Consider the following 16,450-nt stretch of genomic DNA (forward strand, 5'->3'; position numbering starts at 1 on the left):
TGAATTATTGTTAGATTAGAATGCTATGTGCTTTACTCTGCACTTGTTTATGATGGTTAAGTCTTTAGATAAAAGGGCGGTCCAATGCACAAGATTTCTGCCTAGGTCTTTATATGGGGTAAGCAAATTCGTCATGAAAGCCTATATAGTGTATGTTTATGTTTTGTACTAGTCTGCATTTTCTTTAAATATATGAATTAGTGGGGTGTAGCTTTGCATCAGTTCCTTTGTTACCCTTTTATTCTACTAGTCCAATCTGAAAGAAAGACTAAATTGGAACATTATGAATTGCGAATTTCGTTTTATCTAATTACTGAGTGTACAGAGAAGTTGATGATGCCAACAACAAACTAGTGAAGTTTAGGATGTTATGTTCAATTTCTGATTTTACTTATTCTCACACAGTAACTTTTGAGCAGCTTTTTACCCTGACCTTCATGATGTTTGTTGATACTAGTTTACTGAAGTTGGGTGTATGTTGTTGTTGGGTGGAGCTAAAATGTTAGATTTTAATTGAAGCTCATTTGTAGTATTATGGAGCTAAAGTTGATTGAGTTTGCAAAGCCATTAAGTCTTCTAATATGATGTTTTCTTTGCACCTGCCATTCACACCTCTTGGACATATGAAACAGTCTTGTGTTGTGTTGGTTTTTTTGTTAGTTTATATCACAATTTATATAATTTTCTCATTTATATCAAATACCGAATTCATCGTTCCACATATCGGGTTTGTCATATAGAAGGTTTCATAATAGAAGTAACGAATCATATATCTCAGTTAATGTCTTTTTCTGAAAAGAGTTGATGGTATTAGATGATCAGTGAGCAATATTTCAATGAAGAAATAGTTAGAATTGCATGAAGTAAGGACAAAACCAACATTGATGCACATAGTTGAGTTGAGTTGAGGAGAGTTAGTTATAGTTATTTTACTAAGTGGGTTAATTTATTTATTTATTTAAGTTCTCACACTCAGCAATACATTCATAATATAAATATCAAGACATGTTATGTCAAGACTTTTTTCAGCCTTATTATTACAAATTATTTAACTTTTAGAAAGTAAATACTGTTTCACTGTGATAGGTTTTGGACCACCAAACCAATCAATCAAAAATATATTTTCAATCTCTAATTTGAAGACTTGAAAGTTGTGATCCTTAGGCCAATCTGTGAAATATTATAGCAAAAAAAAAAAACAGAGAATTAGTTTGCAACTATTGTCATGACTAATGAAAGAATACATTATAAATGCTTCTAATTCATTGATTTATGGACAATTACTTACCCTTCATCTCTGAGTGCTTGGAAAACAAAGCATATTTAGCAAACCTGGCTTCCTTAGACTTTTGATCAACCAATTTTAGCTTAAACAAAAATGAAGATTTGTAAGATGCAACAAAATGCAGACCAGTGCAACAATAAAGGAAAAAATACATAATCATGCATATTCAATAGATTTTTTTTTCCACTCACCTTGCCACTTAGAGTAATTTTGGAACAAGTAGGATTCTCTGGGTCTATTTTGCCACATGTTCCAAGAGGGTATTCACTAACTGTGAATGAAGCTTTTGGGTCTTTCAATCCATTTTTTGCTGTTGGATCTAAAGTTGTCAAGTAAAAATATGGGATACCCTTTCCTTTGTTAGGTAATCCATCACTAAATGATACCACATTCCTACATAATAGATAATAATATATAACTTGAGTATTTTTAGAGAGAAAAGGAAATAAATACAACTTTGCATCATTGCAGAAAAATATATAGAGAAAAATCTTTTTGATTTTATCTTAGAATAAAAACATGGTAAACAAGTGTATGAAATGAAATATATAAAGAACTACTTGTTTGGTTACATATTCATAGAAATTAATGTTCATAAGATATTGAGATAGTAAAATTAGAGTAGGAAGAAATGCTTAATTACCCAAAGGGTGCTCCACCTAAATCAGCTGAGATAGTACTGCAAAGAAACAAATAAGAGAAGCATTAAGCACATAAATCAAATAAAGAAGTAATCCATCCATGAAATTAAAAGAAGTTTTTTTTTTATCGGTAATTGTTAGTATAGTAGTATTTTGTTGTAGATTAGACTCCATTTTCAACATCCTTTACCCTAACCATTAAACCACCTTATAACTTTCCTTTTTTTTGTTCATGGTAGAACTCGAACTCACAGTCTCTTTTACTCCATTCCTTAAGTCCTCCCTCGTCACCATCAAACTACTCAGAAATTAAAAGAAGTTAAGGAACTTAGAGAGAAAGATAAATAGAGAGAGAGGGTATATATATACCTAAGGACCCCCCAGAAATTCTGAGATACCAACCAACGAGCAGTGGCAACAGCATCATTTGGGTCTGGTTTCTTTGCAATGGAGTTTATAGACAACAATGATTTCCCATGCACTATAGAATTATGGGAACTCACCAACAAGAATAAGAAAACCAAAGGGACAACATAGGAGACATTGATCATAAAAACATTGATGCCCATGTTTGTTATGTTCTTACCACAACACAAGATGTCTTAAGATGAAAAGTGAATATCACATGAAATCACAACAACTCTTGACTATATTTAAATGATTGAAACAAATTGGTGACACATGTCATAATGTGGGTTATTCCAGCTCAAAATTTGTATGTAGCACACTGTCTAGTGGTTTAAGTTTACTTATTGAATAAGATATTTATGAGTTAAGACTTTTATGATGTGCATGTTACGTGTTCCTTTATCTTGCTTTCTCATATATTATGCATATAACAAGGCCAATATATGGAAACTACAATTCTGGTTTATCATAAGATTTATTTGCATAAGATAAAGGTGAGTTCTTCAAGATTCTGCATGGCTGCCATAGGTAAAGGACATCATGGTGGTGGGGACTAATGTTCTTCAACGTATATGTCCTCTCTTTGACTAAACTGTTTCTAGATATAAATGATTAGCTTGTACTCATGAAGTTGTAAGGTACATAAAAACTTATACCTATATAGTATTTTTTTGGTACTATCAAGAATATTTTTTTCATTTTTTAGGTAAGGAACTATTTTCTTTTAGGGTTAATGATTATCCTCCCAATAAGTGTCGCACTTAAAAATCGAACATTTGAACTTAAGGATCTAATAATATCTTACATAACTAGATCAACATGTCGTTGGTAGATAGTTTGTATTTGATAAAAGTAATTGTACAACTAGTTGAAATTTATTAGATGAGTGAAAAGAAAATACAATATTGATTTATTAATTAATTCTTAATTGCATTAATTAAATATGCAAACAATAAAAAATTAATTTTCTAATAATGTATTTTAATATTTGTTTTCTGTAAACTCAAAATAAGTAATATTTATATATGTGTATGTCCATGAATTCATGATAATATATTTTGTCAATTTCACCTTTATAATAAAAAAATAATGAGTCATATGTAAGATTTATGTAAGTTTAACCTTCGAGAAAGATGAAAGATTAGTATGTATTTTAATGTTGGGTGATTGGTAAAGTTTCAAATGGTAAAAATGATAAATCAATTATTGAAAATTCTATGATTATTTTTTTTGTTTCACACAAGTATCTTCGTACCGGAGGCAATTATGTCCGAGCCGAGAATATCCACACGTATGTGGGGCTAACTCTCCCAGCATATATTTTTTTCATTCACAAAACTCGAACCCGAGACCTTGCTTAAGAGAATCAAATATATACCACTTGAACCATCACATTCTTATGATTATTTGAAATTTAATTAAAGCAACTTTATCAAAATTAGCTTTGAAAGGCTATAAGCTTCTTTTAAAAGATAGAAACTCCATTAAATTTTTGAATACCAAACAGTTTTAATAATTTATTAACTGAGTTAAAAATCTATGAACTATATGAAAAGCTATAGACTGCTTGTGGTGTGGGAACATTTTATTATATTTTATAGACAAAATTATCGATACATTCCTCTCATTCACAATATTATAAATAGATAATACATTTTTGAATTTGCATTACTAAATTGGAATGATTGTGGATGGTCATGAAACTTTTTCAATATCTTACTACATAATATGATTTTGTTTCCATAATCATACATTAACACATTATAAAATACATTATTACTTCAGCAACTAATACATAATCATCCTGTCTTTTATTAATTGAATTAGCTAAATCATAATCATTCAGCAATATTGTTTTTCTCCATATCTACTAGGTGAGCATGTGTTAAGTTAAGGGTTATCAAACCTAAATGTTAGTCAGATTATTTTTTTGAACTCAGATCCGGATCTGATTCTAGATCTGAAGCTAATTTGATCCTAAATATTGATTCAGTCAGTCTTTAAACCTGAACCCGACTCTAAACCCGATTATATATAGTGAATATTCATTTTAGATAAAGTCTCCTTAATATTATATATTATTATGAATATGTAATTTGACATATAAAATAATATATGTATATATATTTTAATCATATACATATATATATGATGAAAAAATTGGAGAATCATTTATGCTTTCAACAAAAAATGTGTCATTCTTCTGTACACATTGAATAAAGACACATAAAAATGATGAGTGAGTGGCCATAAGCCAAGTCATGTTTGGTCCCTATTCGGCCCTAACTATTGCTGAATTTAATTTTTGAACTTGAACCAGGTCCTAGACCCGATGAGACTCGACCTTATTCAAGCTTTATCATGATCGAGTCATACCATATAAGCGGATAGGGCCCAGTCCTACTCACCCCTAATATCTACTATGTCAATTTAAGCCATAAATAGCATAATTGTGTGAGTTACACATATGATGAGGATAATGGAAATGTGGTTGAGTCATGTAAATATCCTAAGTTGAAGTGTCATGTAAAAAGGTATTATTCACATCAAATTAACAATAAAAATTCTTCTTCATATACTGTCCTCTAGTATTACTTTGTATCCAACTATACCCTGAAGGTTTTATCATCCCCTTTTCACTCATCATCATCTTAACTTCTTCTGCACACTCCCATTTAGCCTTTGATGCATAAGTATTTGCTAGAAGCACATAATTTCCAGAGTCCTCAGGGTCAATCTCAAAGAGATGTCTAGCTGCAATTTCGCCTAACTCGACATTGCCATAAATTCTGCAACCTGCTAATAAAGAACTCCAAGTTGTTGCATCAGTCTTATATGCATTCTCCTTTATGATACTGTATGCCCTTTCTAGTTGGCCAGCCCTCCCAAGCATATCAACCATGCAAGCATAGTGCTGAGGTAAAGGATCAATGTCATATACCTCAGTCATAATCTGAAAAAACCTGCAACCTTCTTCCATAAGACCTGAAGAGCTACATGCATTGAGGACACTAACGAATGTAACATGGTTCGGCTTTAATCCTTGCTTTTGCATCTTTGAGAAAAGATCTATAGCATCATGTGAATTTCCATGCTCAGCAAAGGCTGCAACCATTGCACTGTAAGCATAAACATCTCTGTAATTCATGCTACCGAATTCCCTCCGCGCTAAGTTAATATTTCCACATTTTGAGTGCATGTGGATCAATGCACTGGATACAATATGTGTCCTTTCTGAGAGAGAAAGAACAATTGGTCCCAATCAAACAAAAGTATAAAGGTTAGTGACAAGCATTTCTTTTAACCTAAAGGGATTAAATTTGGCAAAATAATGAAGCACATAAAACCAACAATAGAAGGTCTTCTTACCACAACAACCCTCATCGAGATGGTCGGTCAATGTTTTCGACATTCTAATATCTCTAAGCTGTGCACAAGCTGACATAGCACCCGCCATTGCTACCTCGGTGATTTTAATCTTCACCTGTCTCATTTCCTTGTACATGTCAATAGCTTCATTTGCATATCCATTCTGAGCATAACAAGCAAGCATTGCTGCATACGTTGATGCATTCCGCGGCATCGGTATGGCATCAAATATCCTTCTTGCTTCACTCACATCACCAAACTTTCCATAACCAGCTATCATTGCTATCGAAGATACTGCATCCCTCTCATCCATGCCATCATATAATTCCTTGGCAGCTTTCATATCACCCTTATTAGCATATCCAGCAACCATAGTAGTCAAAGTAAAATTATCCCTTTCTCCCATGTTATCAAAAAGCCACTGTGCCTCAACCATCATTCCAACCTTGGCATACCCACGAATCATTGCCGTCCACGTAACTACATCTTTATCACCCATCCTATCAAACACATACCGTGCATCAATTACACAGCCGAATTTCGCGTACATGTCAAGCAGCGCAGTTTGCACAATCTTCATTCCAAAACACCCTGACTGCACCAACCTTGCATGGACTTGTTTCCCTTCAAATATCGCGGGGACTCGTCCACATGCATTAAGGACTGAGGAGAAAGTGAACCCAGATGGGTAAACCCCATTTTGGTGCATTCTAGCATATGTAGAGATGCAACAGCGAAATTGGCCATTGGATAGGATTGAACGAATAAGTGAGGTCCAGAGGAAGCCATTTTGGCAGTTTGGTATTTTATCAAACACCTGGTGTGCATAGCGAAGATTGGGTTCAGACGGAAAATGGAGAATCTGTAGTAGCAAACGACCCAAAAAGTAATGGTAGTGATGGGATTGAGTGTGGAGTTTGAGAAAATGGGCTTGTGTTTGTTTGAGATGATCAATGGTTTTAGTAGCATTAACCAGTTGATTTACTAAAGCTGAAATTTTATGCTTTGGGTTTGGGTTTGGATGAATGATGAAGTGCTCACGTTCAACTTCACTCATGTTCAACTTCATGCACATGATGTTCTGACAAATCTCTCTTTTTACCTTATTATTAAAATGAGTTTCAAATTTATGCATTATCATTGTAAAGTTTTTTATATTATCGGAATATCATTCGTAGTTGATTTATATTACTTTAGTTTGATAATCAATTATCATTAACATATAAATGGTGAATGATTTAATACCTAAGATTTTTGTTATAAACAAGATGTAATAAGTATCATTTTCATAAAGCCTTACATTATGTCAAAAATATGTTGACATTTTTGTTTGCTTTTTCAATCTTACTAACCAATAAAAGATCATACAATTATTGCTATCCAATATATAAGGTGAACTAGTTGAACAAACTTCAGCCTAAAAGGAAAAAAAAGAAACAAAATTACAATTAAAAAGAAAAAGGAAAAAAAACTCAATTTTGAGTATCAGAACCACTCCTATTGTGGTAATATTTACACAATAATGCATAAAATACCAAACTCATAACACTTAACCAAGTTAGAAGCCAATAATAATTATCCAAACGTGCTTCATTCATATCATCACAAAACCAACTTGGAGTTCCTTTTGAACTTGTATATACTTCAACTAATGTAATCAAAAGTGCACTCACAAAACTTCCAACTCCAAAAACACTTGTATACAATGCAATTCCCATTGTTCTCATTGTCTTAGGAACTTCACCATAAAAAAATTCTTGCATGCCAACAACTGTGAAAATATCTGAAATACCAAGAAGAATATATTGTGGTAGCAACCAAAATATGCTTAGTGGCACAGTTTCTGATAGTGACCCTGAATTTTTCATTGCTTTTCCAATCTCAAGTCTTCTCATTTCAACTAGTGCTGCAATAACCATAGCTATGATTGATAAAACCATTCCAATACCCATTCTTTGTGTAACACTTATACCTTTGTTTTGGTGTGTTATAATCTGAGCAATTGGTATGAAAATTTTGTCATATAATGGCATTAATAGTATTATGGACAATGTAATAGCACTTTGTAGTGTGGCTGGTGGGATCTTGAAAGTTCCTATGTTTCTCTTCATTGTCATGCCTTGTTTTGTGAAAAATGTTGCTGGTTGTTGGAAAATCACTGCAAACATAAGAAGCATTGTCCATATGGGAAAAAGCCTCATAACAACCTTAACATTTGATAACACATATATGCCACTTTTTGAATCCTTAAGGCTTTCCAACTTTTCAGGACAAAGGGGTTTCTCTTGAAGCCTATAGTAAGAAAAAAACAACAATATTTTGCTGTAAGTACCATGCATGTATAGTAAATGGTGGGGGTTGGTTTGACACAAGGATCTCATGTCTCAAATTGTGTCATAAACATGTTTTGGACCAATGAAAATATGTCATGTCAATTTAAAAAATTAAATGTTTATTTTCTGTTTTTGTTTCAATATTGTTGATCGTAGACATAGTTTGAGACAACAAATTTTCTGAAGGAAAATCTTTAACTTCATCATTTCCTTGGCAAACTCTTGAAAACAAGAAACTGAGGGGTTACTTTGCTTGAGAATTTTTTTTTCAGTTTTTATTAACAATTGCCAAAATGCCACCTTTTTTTTTTTTAATTTTTTTCCATATTTTTTCACTACTTATTGTACAAATATATGAAAAAGGAATAAAAACAATATGGCATTTTTGCAATTATTAATAAAACAATAAATCATTTTCTCAAACTAAAACAGACTCTAAGTGAAAATGTGACATTTTTGTTATCATAAATCAAAACATAATATGAAGGTGAAAATGAAAACATAAAACAAACCAAACAGCAAGTAATTTTCTAAGTAAAAGTAGAACTTACTCTAGCTCCAAAACTTCAGGCTTGTCATTTGATATAGTAATTCCACAATGGAAGCATTTCATTGCAGATGATTTTATAGCTTGAAATATATTCATGAAGTTCTTCTTAACTTGATTTTCATCATGGTGTTTATATAAATATATAGGGCTTCCACATGAGAAAACTAAAATAGACATAAGCATTGAAATTGCAGGGATAGCAAAACCTATTACCCAACCAAAGTTTTCTTGTATGTAAGACATGATTGTAACACCCATTAGGCTTCCACTACAAATACCAAAGTACCACCATTGGAAGAACAATGTTCTATTCTTGGAACTTGTGTCATCTTTGTTAAGTGGCAATTCTTCTTCTTCATCAAATTGGTCTGCTCCAAAGGCTTGAAGAGAAGGGTTATATCCACCTTGGCCGAATGAAATCAAGTAGAGAGACAAAGAGAGAAATGAAGTAGACATTGTTTTGTTTCTATCATACCATGACCTTGCTAGTGTGGTTGATGTCAATGCTACAAGGCCCTAACAACAAAACACAACAAAATATTGTTAGTGTAATATTCATGTATTGTCAGTATAAAGATTTATATATAATCAGTATATCGTATGTAGAGTGAGGAATGATTAAATATGAACAGTGAGTGATACAATAATAATGTATAAAACTATAATATAATCGGTGTATACAATTTTTTTATATCAGGATCAAGGTGCCATAACTTTATAATTGGTTTTAAACATTAGCTTATTTTATTTCCTCTAAATAATGATATAATTTAGCATGTAGTGTTTATGTGCATGAATGAATAACTTTAAAGGAAAAGAGGTATACTTTGTCTAAAAAATAAAGTTAGACATGTCCAGTTTTATTATTATCTTGTTGCTCCAATTGTTACCTTGAATTTTCTATTTAAGGTAATTTGTTTTTTAATAATCATTTTTGGTGAATAAACAATTTTACATGTCATAAATTCATTTTTAGTTTCAGATATCATATAGTTTCACTTATGTCTAGTGGCATATATTTTTCTGCTGAGGCAAAAGAAAATTCTCATTGTTAATAACCAAGAAAGGATATGAGAAAAAAAATCTATCAACTAAATTTCTTTTTTAATAATCAAAGTTTGGAATAAACAGTCTGTTAGAGAATTAGAATGTTGAATAGTATTATCTTTAAAATGTAGCATAATATGGCATTATGGTTTTCACATAATGGATAATGCTGATTAATCAAGTTTGAGGTTTATCCAGAATTCCAAACTTAATAATGGATATGACTCAGACTCCAACTAACTTCATGATAATGCTGTTGTTCTTTTTCAACTGTTTATTCATGTAGTCATCATATTTTTTATAATTAAGATTATAATTGATTATCAAAAATAATAAATAAGCAAAAGTAAAAAAGGAAATATGAGGCCATCATGGTGGAATATTTGTGCCAATATATATATATATATATATATGTTAAAATTGGAAAATAATTTATATTAATTTTAAAAGCAAAATATAAAGTATAAAGTAAGAGACTTTAGTTTTATGATATATAAATGTTAAAATTGGAAAATAAAGTTGTGGAGGGTGACTCACCATAAAATAGAGAAAAGATGAGGCCATTATCGTGGAATATTTGTGCCAATATGTATCAGCAATAGGTGCCACTAACAAGGGCATTATGGAAGTGAAACCAACCCAACTATTTACCATTTTTGCTGCAGATGAATTACTTAGGTTCACAACATCAGTTAAATAAGTTACCAAATTTGATGATACCCCCTTAAATGCAAATCTTTCTATACCTGCAATTGCTGCCACAAACATGTAAAATATAAATTTTTAAACTCAAAAAGTTTCTACTAAAAAAATTATTAAATTTTGACCCAATACTCACATAATTAGTGCATTTGATTTGCTATAATATAAGGGACAGTACAAAATATTCATATTTGATTTTCTAACTAGAATAAAATGGGCCAACACAAAAGTTATATTTTTCCCTAACTAGAACAAAACTTTATCCTATCCACTTAAAATTTGTTGTTCTTACATTAAAGACATAAAAAAGGGCAAGAACATGCAAAGTTGGCTAGATAGAATAATATTTTCATTCTTATTTGAGTTTAGTTCAATATTTTATAATTTAATATATATTTCTAGAAATTAAGAATAGTATTTTCTTTTTTCTTGCAACGAGAAATATTATTTTTATTTTTACTTTGATTCGCATTTTATGATAACAATAACCATAATAATATTCTTGTGAAAAGAGTATTCTTAATAAATAAGAATCACATTGGCAATGAGAGAAAAATATTTTTATTTTAGTAAGAATGATCTAAGAATCAATCAATGACCTTTCTACTATCAAAAGATGGTAGAGTGATAACTACTTTCCTATGTTTTCTAATGAGTACTAAACTTCAATGATACTATCTTGAGGTCTATTTGTTGTGGAAAACAAGATCATTAATGGGATTAGGATACTTCATTTGGACTTGGATTGTCCAATTTCATATAAGAATTGGTGAACCTTATATAAGTCTTATTTTGGTTATTAATGAGTATAAGATTGTTCATCTAAGTATAAAACTTGTCACAAAGGATCCATTAATTTCCTACTTCCTTTTTGTGACTCATTCATGCATGCTTCAATACAGAAACTATTGTGATCTTGAGTAAGTTCATTAACAATATGGTTGGAAAATGAGAAAGCACAAGATATATATATATGCATACCTAGGAGTAGAATACATGACTTGTTGAGCCTCTTGAATCTTTGTGCACCAGCCATGACAAAAGAGGTAGCTACAAACCTATAAATTATGATGAAGCAACCAACCTCTCACTCTCTATAGAGTTAACTAAATGAGCCACAAGGTATGTAGGAAACGAGAATATACAAACCAAAAGTGGGTTATGTTTCTTTTAGGTCACAAATAACTATGCATTCACTATTTATTGACCTCTCAAGGTTAGGCATGGCAACAAATGTGGGTAGTGTTTTCATGTTCTCAAACTCAAAATATTTACGGGTACCCATATGAGTAGTGGATATTTGCAGGTAACCAACAAATTTTTAATTTTAATTATATATTTATATAATTTGTAGTAATCAATATGTAAAAATAATTACTAGATGAATAATATGATATTTCTATGATAAATTTATTATCATAATTAAATATGTCTAATTTATTATGAAATACAAATAAAATATATAATATATAATCTTAAAATAATAATAAAAAACAAAAATATATATAAAAAATTAACTATAAATTTTGCAGGTGCCCATGAGGTGAGTATTATAAAATATGTTCCCATCTAAAAACTATTATTACGAGTAGCCGTTATGAGTATTTCTATGGGTACTCACGAATCGATTTTTTTTTTGTCATTCCTATTCGATGCTTAGCTTCAAATGGCTTTGGACAATGTATTATACATACATAGAAGATATGTGACAATAGACTTTAACTTTGCACACCAAAAAGCATCCTTAAAAACAAAAATGTTGCTTGCTTTAATTTCCTATAGGAGTAGTGTTATTGTTGGTCACGAAATAAGTGCAAAAAAAAGTTAAAAAACACTTTCAGTTTGAGAATGATTTTTATAAGTGTTACCGAGGTAGATAAGAAAATGTTTATTCTGCACCATATCCCCTCGCAGGTTATACCACATTGACACGTTTCAACCATGAATCCTTAATGTAAATATTATTTTATATGATGTGGCTATGATTCAAGTACTCCACTTTTTCACATATATTCTTTTTAATATTATAGTTATAGCTATTTAAACAATCATATGCAAGTGAATTCCATGTGTTGAACTAGCTAAGCTAGCTATGACTCCGAGTACTAGGCTTTTTCATATGATAAGAATTTAATATTACAGTACTGATTACTAACAAATATATGCAAATTAAGCGGATTCCATGTGTTTAATTTGTTGTCAATATTGCATACCATAGACAAATTACTTATTCCACTCACCTATTTGGTCTATTGAGTCTAAGAAAATGAATAATTGAGATTGAGTGTAAATTAATTTGGGTGTAAACGGATCCTCCTTATATACCGAAATGTTTGTTTTACTGTATCATCATCAAGTTAAAACTCTTGTATAATGTGGTTGCCTTTGTGGCATCATAATGTCATTTATTCTTCTATATATGTATTTTTAAGAATTTAGTAAATTGCCTTTCGAATCTAACCTTTAGTTTTACATATTATAGTAAGTATAAAAAGTTTGAGAGATTGTAACCACAAGTGCATTGGAAGTATGATTTCATTTGTTACCAATGTAGCATCATCATGCTTCATGAAAAGATAGTAAGGGGGTTAAACAAAAAGACAAATGTGCATATGTTTCTGGAAAAAAGTTCTCTTATTTTATATTATGGAAAAATGTAGCATCTAAACTTTATAGTATTCAATATGATAATTCATACAACTTATACATTCATTACCTATTAATATATAATTTATTTTGGCTTTAAAGTTATGCAAAGTTATTAAACTCAATATCTGTTCATCAATTCATTTCAGATATTGGGTCATTAGGAAATTACTAAATCAATATTGAATTACCAATAAAAGTTTAAATAATATGAGTGTTGTTTCTATAGATTCCCCACTTCAGCTATATTTGAGTTATATTCTCAATAATTCTCATCTCTGAGTATACATATGAAACATTCAAAACATTGATATTACCAAACAACCCAATAAGCAGACAAAGTAGTGAAATATTGATATGTGTTGATCTCTTTAATATTGGTGCTTCCATGATATGGACACCACTTTTTTTTTATAATTATTATGTCAAACTATAGTGGGAAATGAGTAGTCATATATACTTGTATTTCCATTATCTCAAATCTACAATTTTTTGTTAAGAGTAACCGGTGTCACATGATAGAACCCAACATGTCTTCTCATATCATATTATTTGAGTATTAATCCCCTTATAAATATTTGAGTATTAATCCCCTTCTCATATCATATCATATTTAAGAGTTTTGCATTAATACCAACCTTAATGCCCCAAATAATAAGATTTTTTATTGCTTAAGCTAATGAGTTTGATATGGAGAAAGTGAGAAATGAGTGATATTGTGTGTGTGAAAGTACGTGGAACGGAACTGAGTGGCGTCTATATGGCTTATCTGGTTTTTAGTTCTCATGCATGGTTTTTCCATACTTATGTAATATATATATATGTAAGTAACATTACGTATATCACCCCATTCATTTTCTTTTTCAAAAGCAAAAGGTGTTTTACAAACAAAAGTAAAAGCTGCATAGTCCAAACATTAATATTTTCTATACTCCTACGCAAGCAATGTCACATTACTTTATGTCGACACACATGTATTATATATATATATATATATATTATATTCTTTAGGGTATGAAATTATTTAGCTGGGAATGAAAGTTATTGACAATGGCGTTACAAGTGCAAAGATGAATGAAAGTTGTGTCATGTTTATCAGGCAAAGCTGCAGCAACATGCATGCATGCATTGCATGGAACAGCAAGTAATGGAAAAGCTTTTTAGGATCAGAAAGTGATACCCAGTGAGATTTTATATCAAATAATTGTGTAGGACATTATCTGGATCATATTCAAAAAGGGACTTTATTGGTAGTAGACAAGCTTTAATTTCCACTAAATGGGACTACAAGGTCTTCAATTTGGCCATTGGTATCAAATAAACAATTCATTATATTAGTCTTTTAAATTTCACCAGAAAATCATCAATGAAGTCGAAATATTGTGTTTCGAGAGTCTCTACAATAGCTTTATGATCACACATAAGTGAGATCGTAATTCTGCTAATTTAGAAAAGTGGTAGGCCGAAAAATCATTTTTTTATACTACTAATAATATTCTCTCATATTTTTGGTAAGGAACTAATTCTTTTCAGGTTTCGTGACTACTCCAACAAGTGTTACTCCCAAGAATCAGGAATCAAACTTTGAGTCTTAAAGATATAATAAGACCTTATACCACTAGACTAACACTTTATTGGTCTAGAAGAATTGATTGAACGCTTCACTCGTAACCACAATTTAAAATACTTTTGTATTTTAAAGGGGGCCAAAATTCTCCATCTTTGAGTGAGTGATCCCAACATTTGACCACTAAAGCTTTGTTCTAATTATATTGAGGTGTCTCTTTCCTTCAATAATTAATCTGTGTGGCTATCTATGATTTTCATAAATCTTTTCTAAAAAGGCACATCAGTTTTTTGTAGGTGCTTTTTAAGTATGAGGTTGTCCTAAGATTATTTTTTGGAATAGATTTCCTCATGAAAATTAAATTGTGGTTATGTGAAGAAGATATTATAAATATTTTTTCTTCATGAATACAGACAACACTTACTAATTAACTACTCATTCCATAATTTTGCATGAATGATATTTTTTTAAAGGAAAACCCTATTTTTATTTTATCACTCTTAAACATATCAACACATTATAATTCATAAAATAAAAAAATTCCATCATCTCTTTGCATTTAGAAAATTAAACTAACCTTAATATGATGATCTACTCTAATTAAGAATGTCTCTACATTCTTCCACTTTTTCTATGACAGGTGTGCTATCACAATTTTCTCTATACTATATTCATTTTTAATTCTATGTTGATTTTTACTCATTTAACCCAATATTTCATCTATACTACATTGTGTTTATTCATTTGTTAACATTTTACTATCCAAGATTTACTCTCATGTAATTCATGCCCATAAATCTAATGTCTTTGTAGCTAATGGTGTGACTGAAGAAATCATAACCATTTTCTTCTAAGCCACTAGCTTCCAACTCGGCATTCTAGAAATAACATAATCTATTAAATGGAAGAGTCAAATCCAAAAAACTAATCTATTAGGTGAGACAGTCTTATGATTTAAGTATCATATTAAATTTGCGATTATACTTAATGTGTAACTCTTAATATTGAGTGTCAAATTCTACAGGAAAGTGCTGAATTAAAGATTGTTAATTACAGCAGGCTTAGGGGTGAATCAAAATAGTTTTAAATACTATACAATTGTTTGGTTCAGAAGATCTATTCCTAAATATACATTTCATCTTTGAATGCTTCTTCAAAACAGGTTATTAACTAGAGAAAGACTAAGGTTGATGAATGTATAGATCCATAATAAAACTTTCTTTTTGTGTGAGGTAGTAGATGAATAAAATAAATACCTCATTTTTAGAGATTGGTATAGAAAGAAAGGAATTACAGTTTTTAATAGTAAGAAAATGCATCTTCATCAAATTTTCAAAAGGTTAAGAGCATCTTCATCTCATGATTTCTTCCTTCATTTCTTACTATGAGATTCTTAGTTGTTAAAATATTTCTTACACAAGAATTATTCTTATTAGAAGATGTGACCCAAAGGGAAAAGAATGAGAGATAAATTGTGCATTCATGTATACTAAATATTATTTTATGAAAAAATAAAAATAATGTTTATTATTTTATGAAAAAAATAAATATTATTTTTAATTTATGGGATATGTATTAAATTATAAATATTGCGTAAGACTCACATAACAATATAGTAATATTCTCCTTGAAGATGCTATTAGTTTGACATTGCTATTTGGCTCCTTTATGGCTTTCCTAATCCTTCTGATTGAGACAATAACATTGTGTATCATAGGATTGTTTATTAAGGTTAATTTGTTTGTTATTAACAACCCAATCTAGGAACAATAGAGTTGGGATTCTCTCCATTAATATAATATGATTTAACATTTTAATCCTTAAGATATAAGAATATAAGAATTTTACCCTTATATGTAAGTGCAAAAATGCTCATTTTCCTTTCCATTAATGATATATAAA

General features: G+C 30.4%; 3 protein-coding genes across 4 annotated transcripts; all 3 read right to left on the bottom strand.

Annotated features, from left to right (window-relative positions):
- Positions 946-2,549, bottom strand: LOC109353683 (protein CREG1-like). Its single transcript, XM_019596035.1, has 5 exons — positions 2,296-2,549; positions 1,929-1,964; positions 1,477-1,678; positions 1,289-1,367; positions 946-1,170 (listed from the first exon to the last, which is right to left on the bottom strand). The coding sequence occupies exons 1-5, from the start codon at positions 2,493-2,495 to the stop codon at positions 1,049-1,051; spliced, it is 639 nt and encodes a 212-aa protein (XP_019451580.1). The 5' UTR covers positions 2,496-2,549; the 3' UTR covers positions 946-1,048.
- LOC109354875 (putative pentatricopeptide repeat-containing protein At5g37570) lies at positions 4,880-6,797 on the bottom strand. Its single transcript, XM_019597664.1, has 2 exons — positions 5,704-6,797; positions 4,880-5,568 (listed from the first exon to the last, which is right to left on the bottom strand). The coding sequence occupies exons 1-2, from the start codon at positions 6,776-6,778 to the stop codon at positions 4,886-4,888; spliced, it is 1,758 nt and encodes a 585-aa protein (XP_019453209.1). The 5' UTR covers positions 6,779-6,797; the 3' UTR covers positions 4,880-4,885.
- Positions 7,066-11,438, bottom strand: LOC109354876 (protein NRT1/ PTR FAMILY 5.8-like). 2 transcript variants are annotated; one of them, XM_019597665.1, is made up of 4 exons: positions 11,317-11,438; positions 10,171-10,388; positions 8,588-9,102; positions 7,066-7,995 (listed from the first exon to the last, which is right to left on the bottom strand). In XM_019597665.1, the coding sequence occupies exons 1-4, from the start codon at positions 11,369-11,371 to the stop codon at positions 7,176-7,178; spliced, it is 1,608 nt and encodes a 535-aa protein (XP_019453210.1). In that variant the 5' UTR covers positions 11,372-11,438; the 3' UTR covers positions 7,066-7,175. The 2 variants fall into 2 exon arrangements, with proteins under 2 accessions (XP_019453210.1, XP_019453211.1); XM_019597666.1 differs by having other exon boundaries at positions 10,171-10,379; positions 11,317-11,413.

This window comes from Lupinus angustifolius, chromosome LG08 (assembly GCF_001865875.1).
Source record: "Lupinus angustifolius cultivar Tanjil chromosome LG08, LupAngTanjil_v1.0, whole genome shotgun sequence".
NCBI lineage: Eukaryota > Viridiplantae > Streptophyta > Magnoliopsida > Fabales > Fabaceae > Lupinus > Lupinus angustifolius.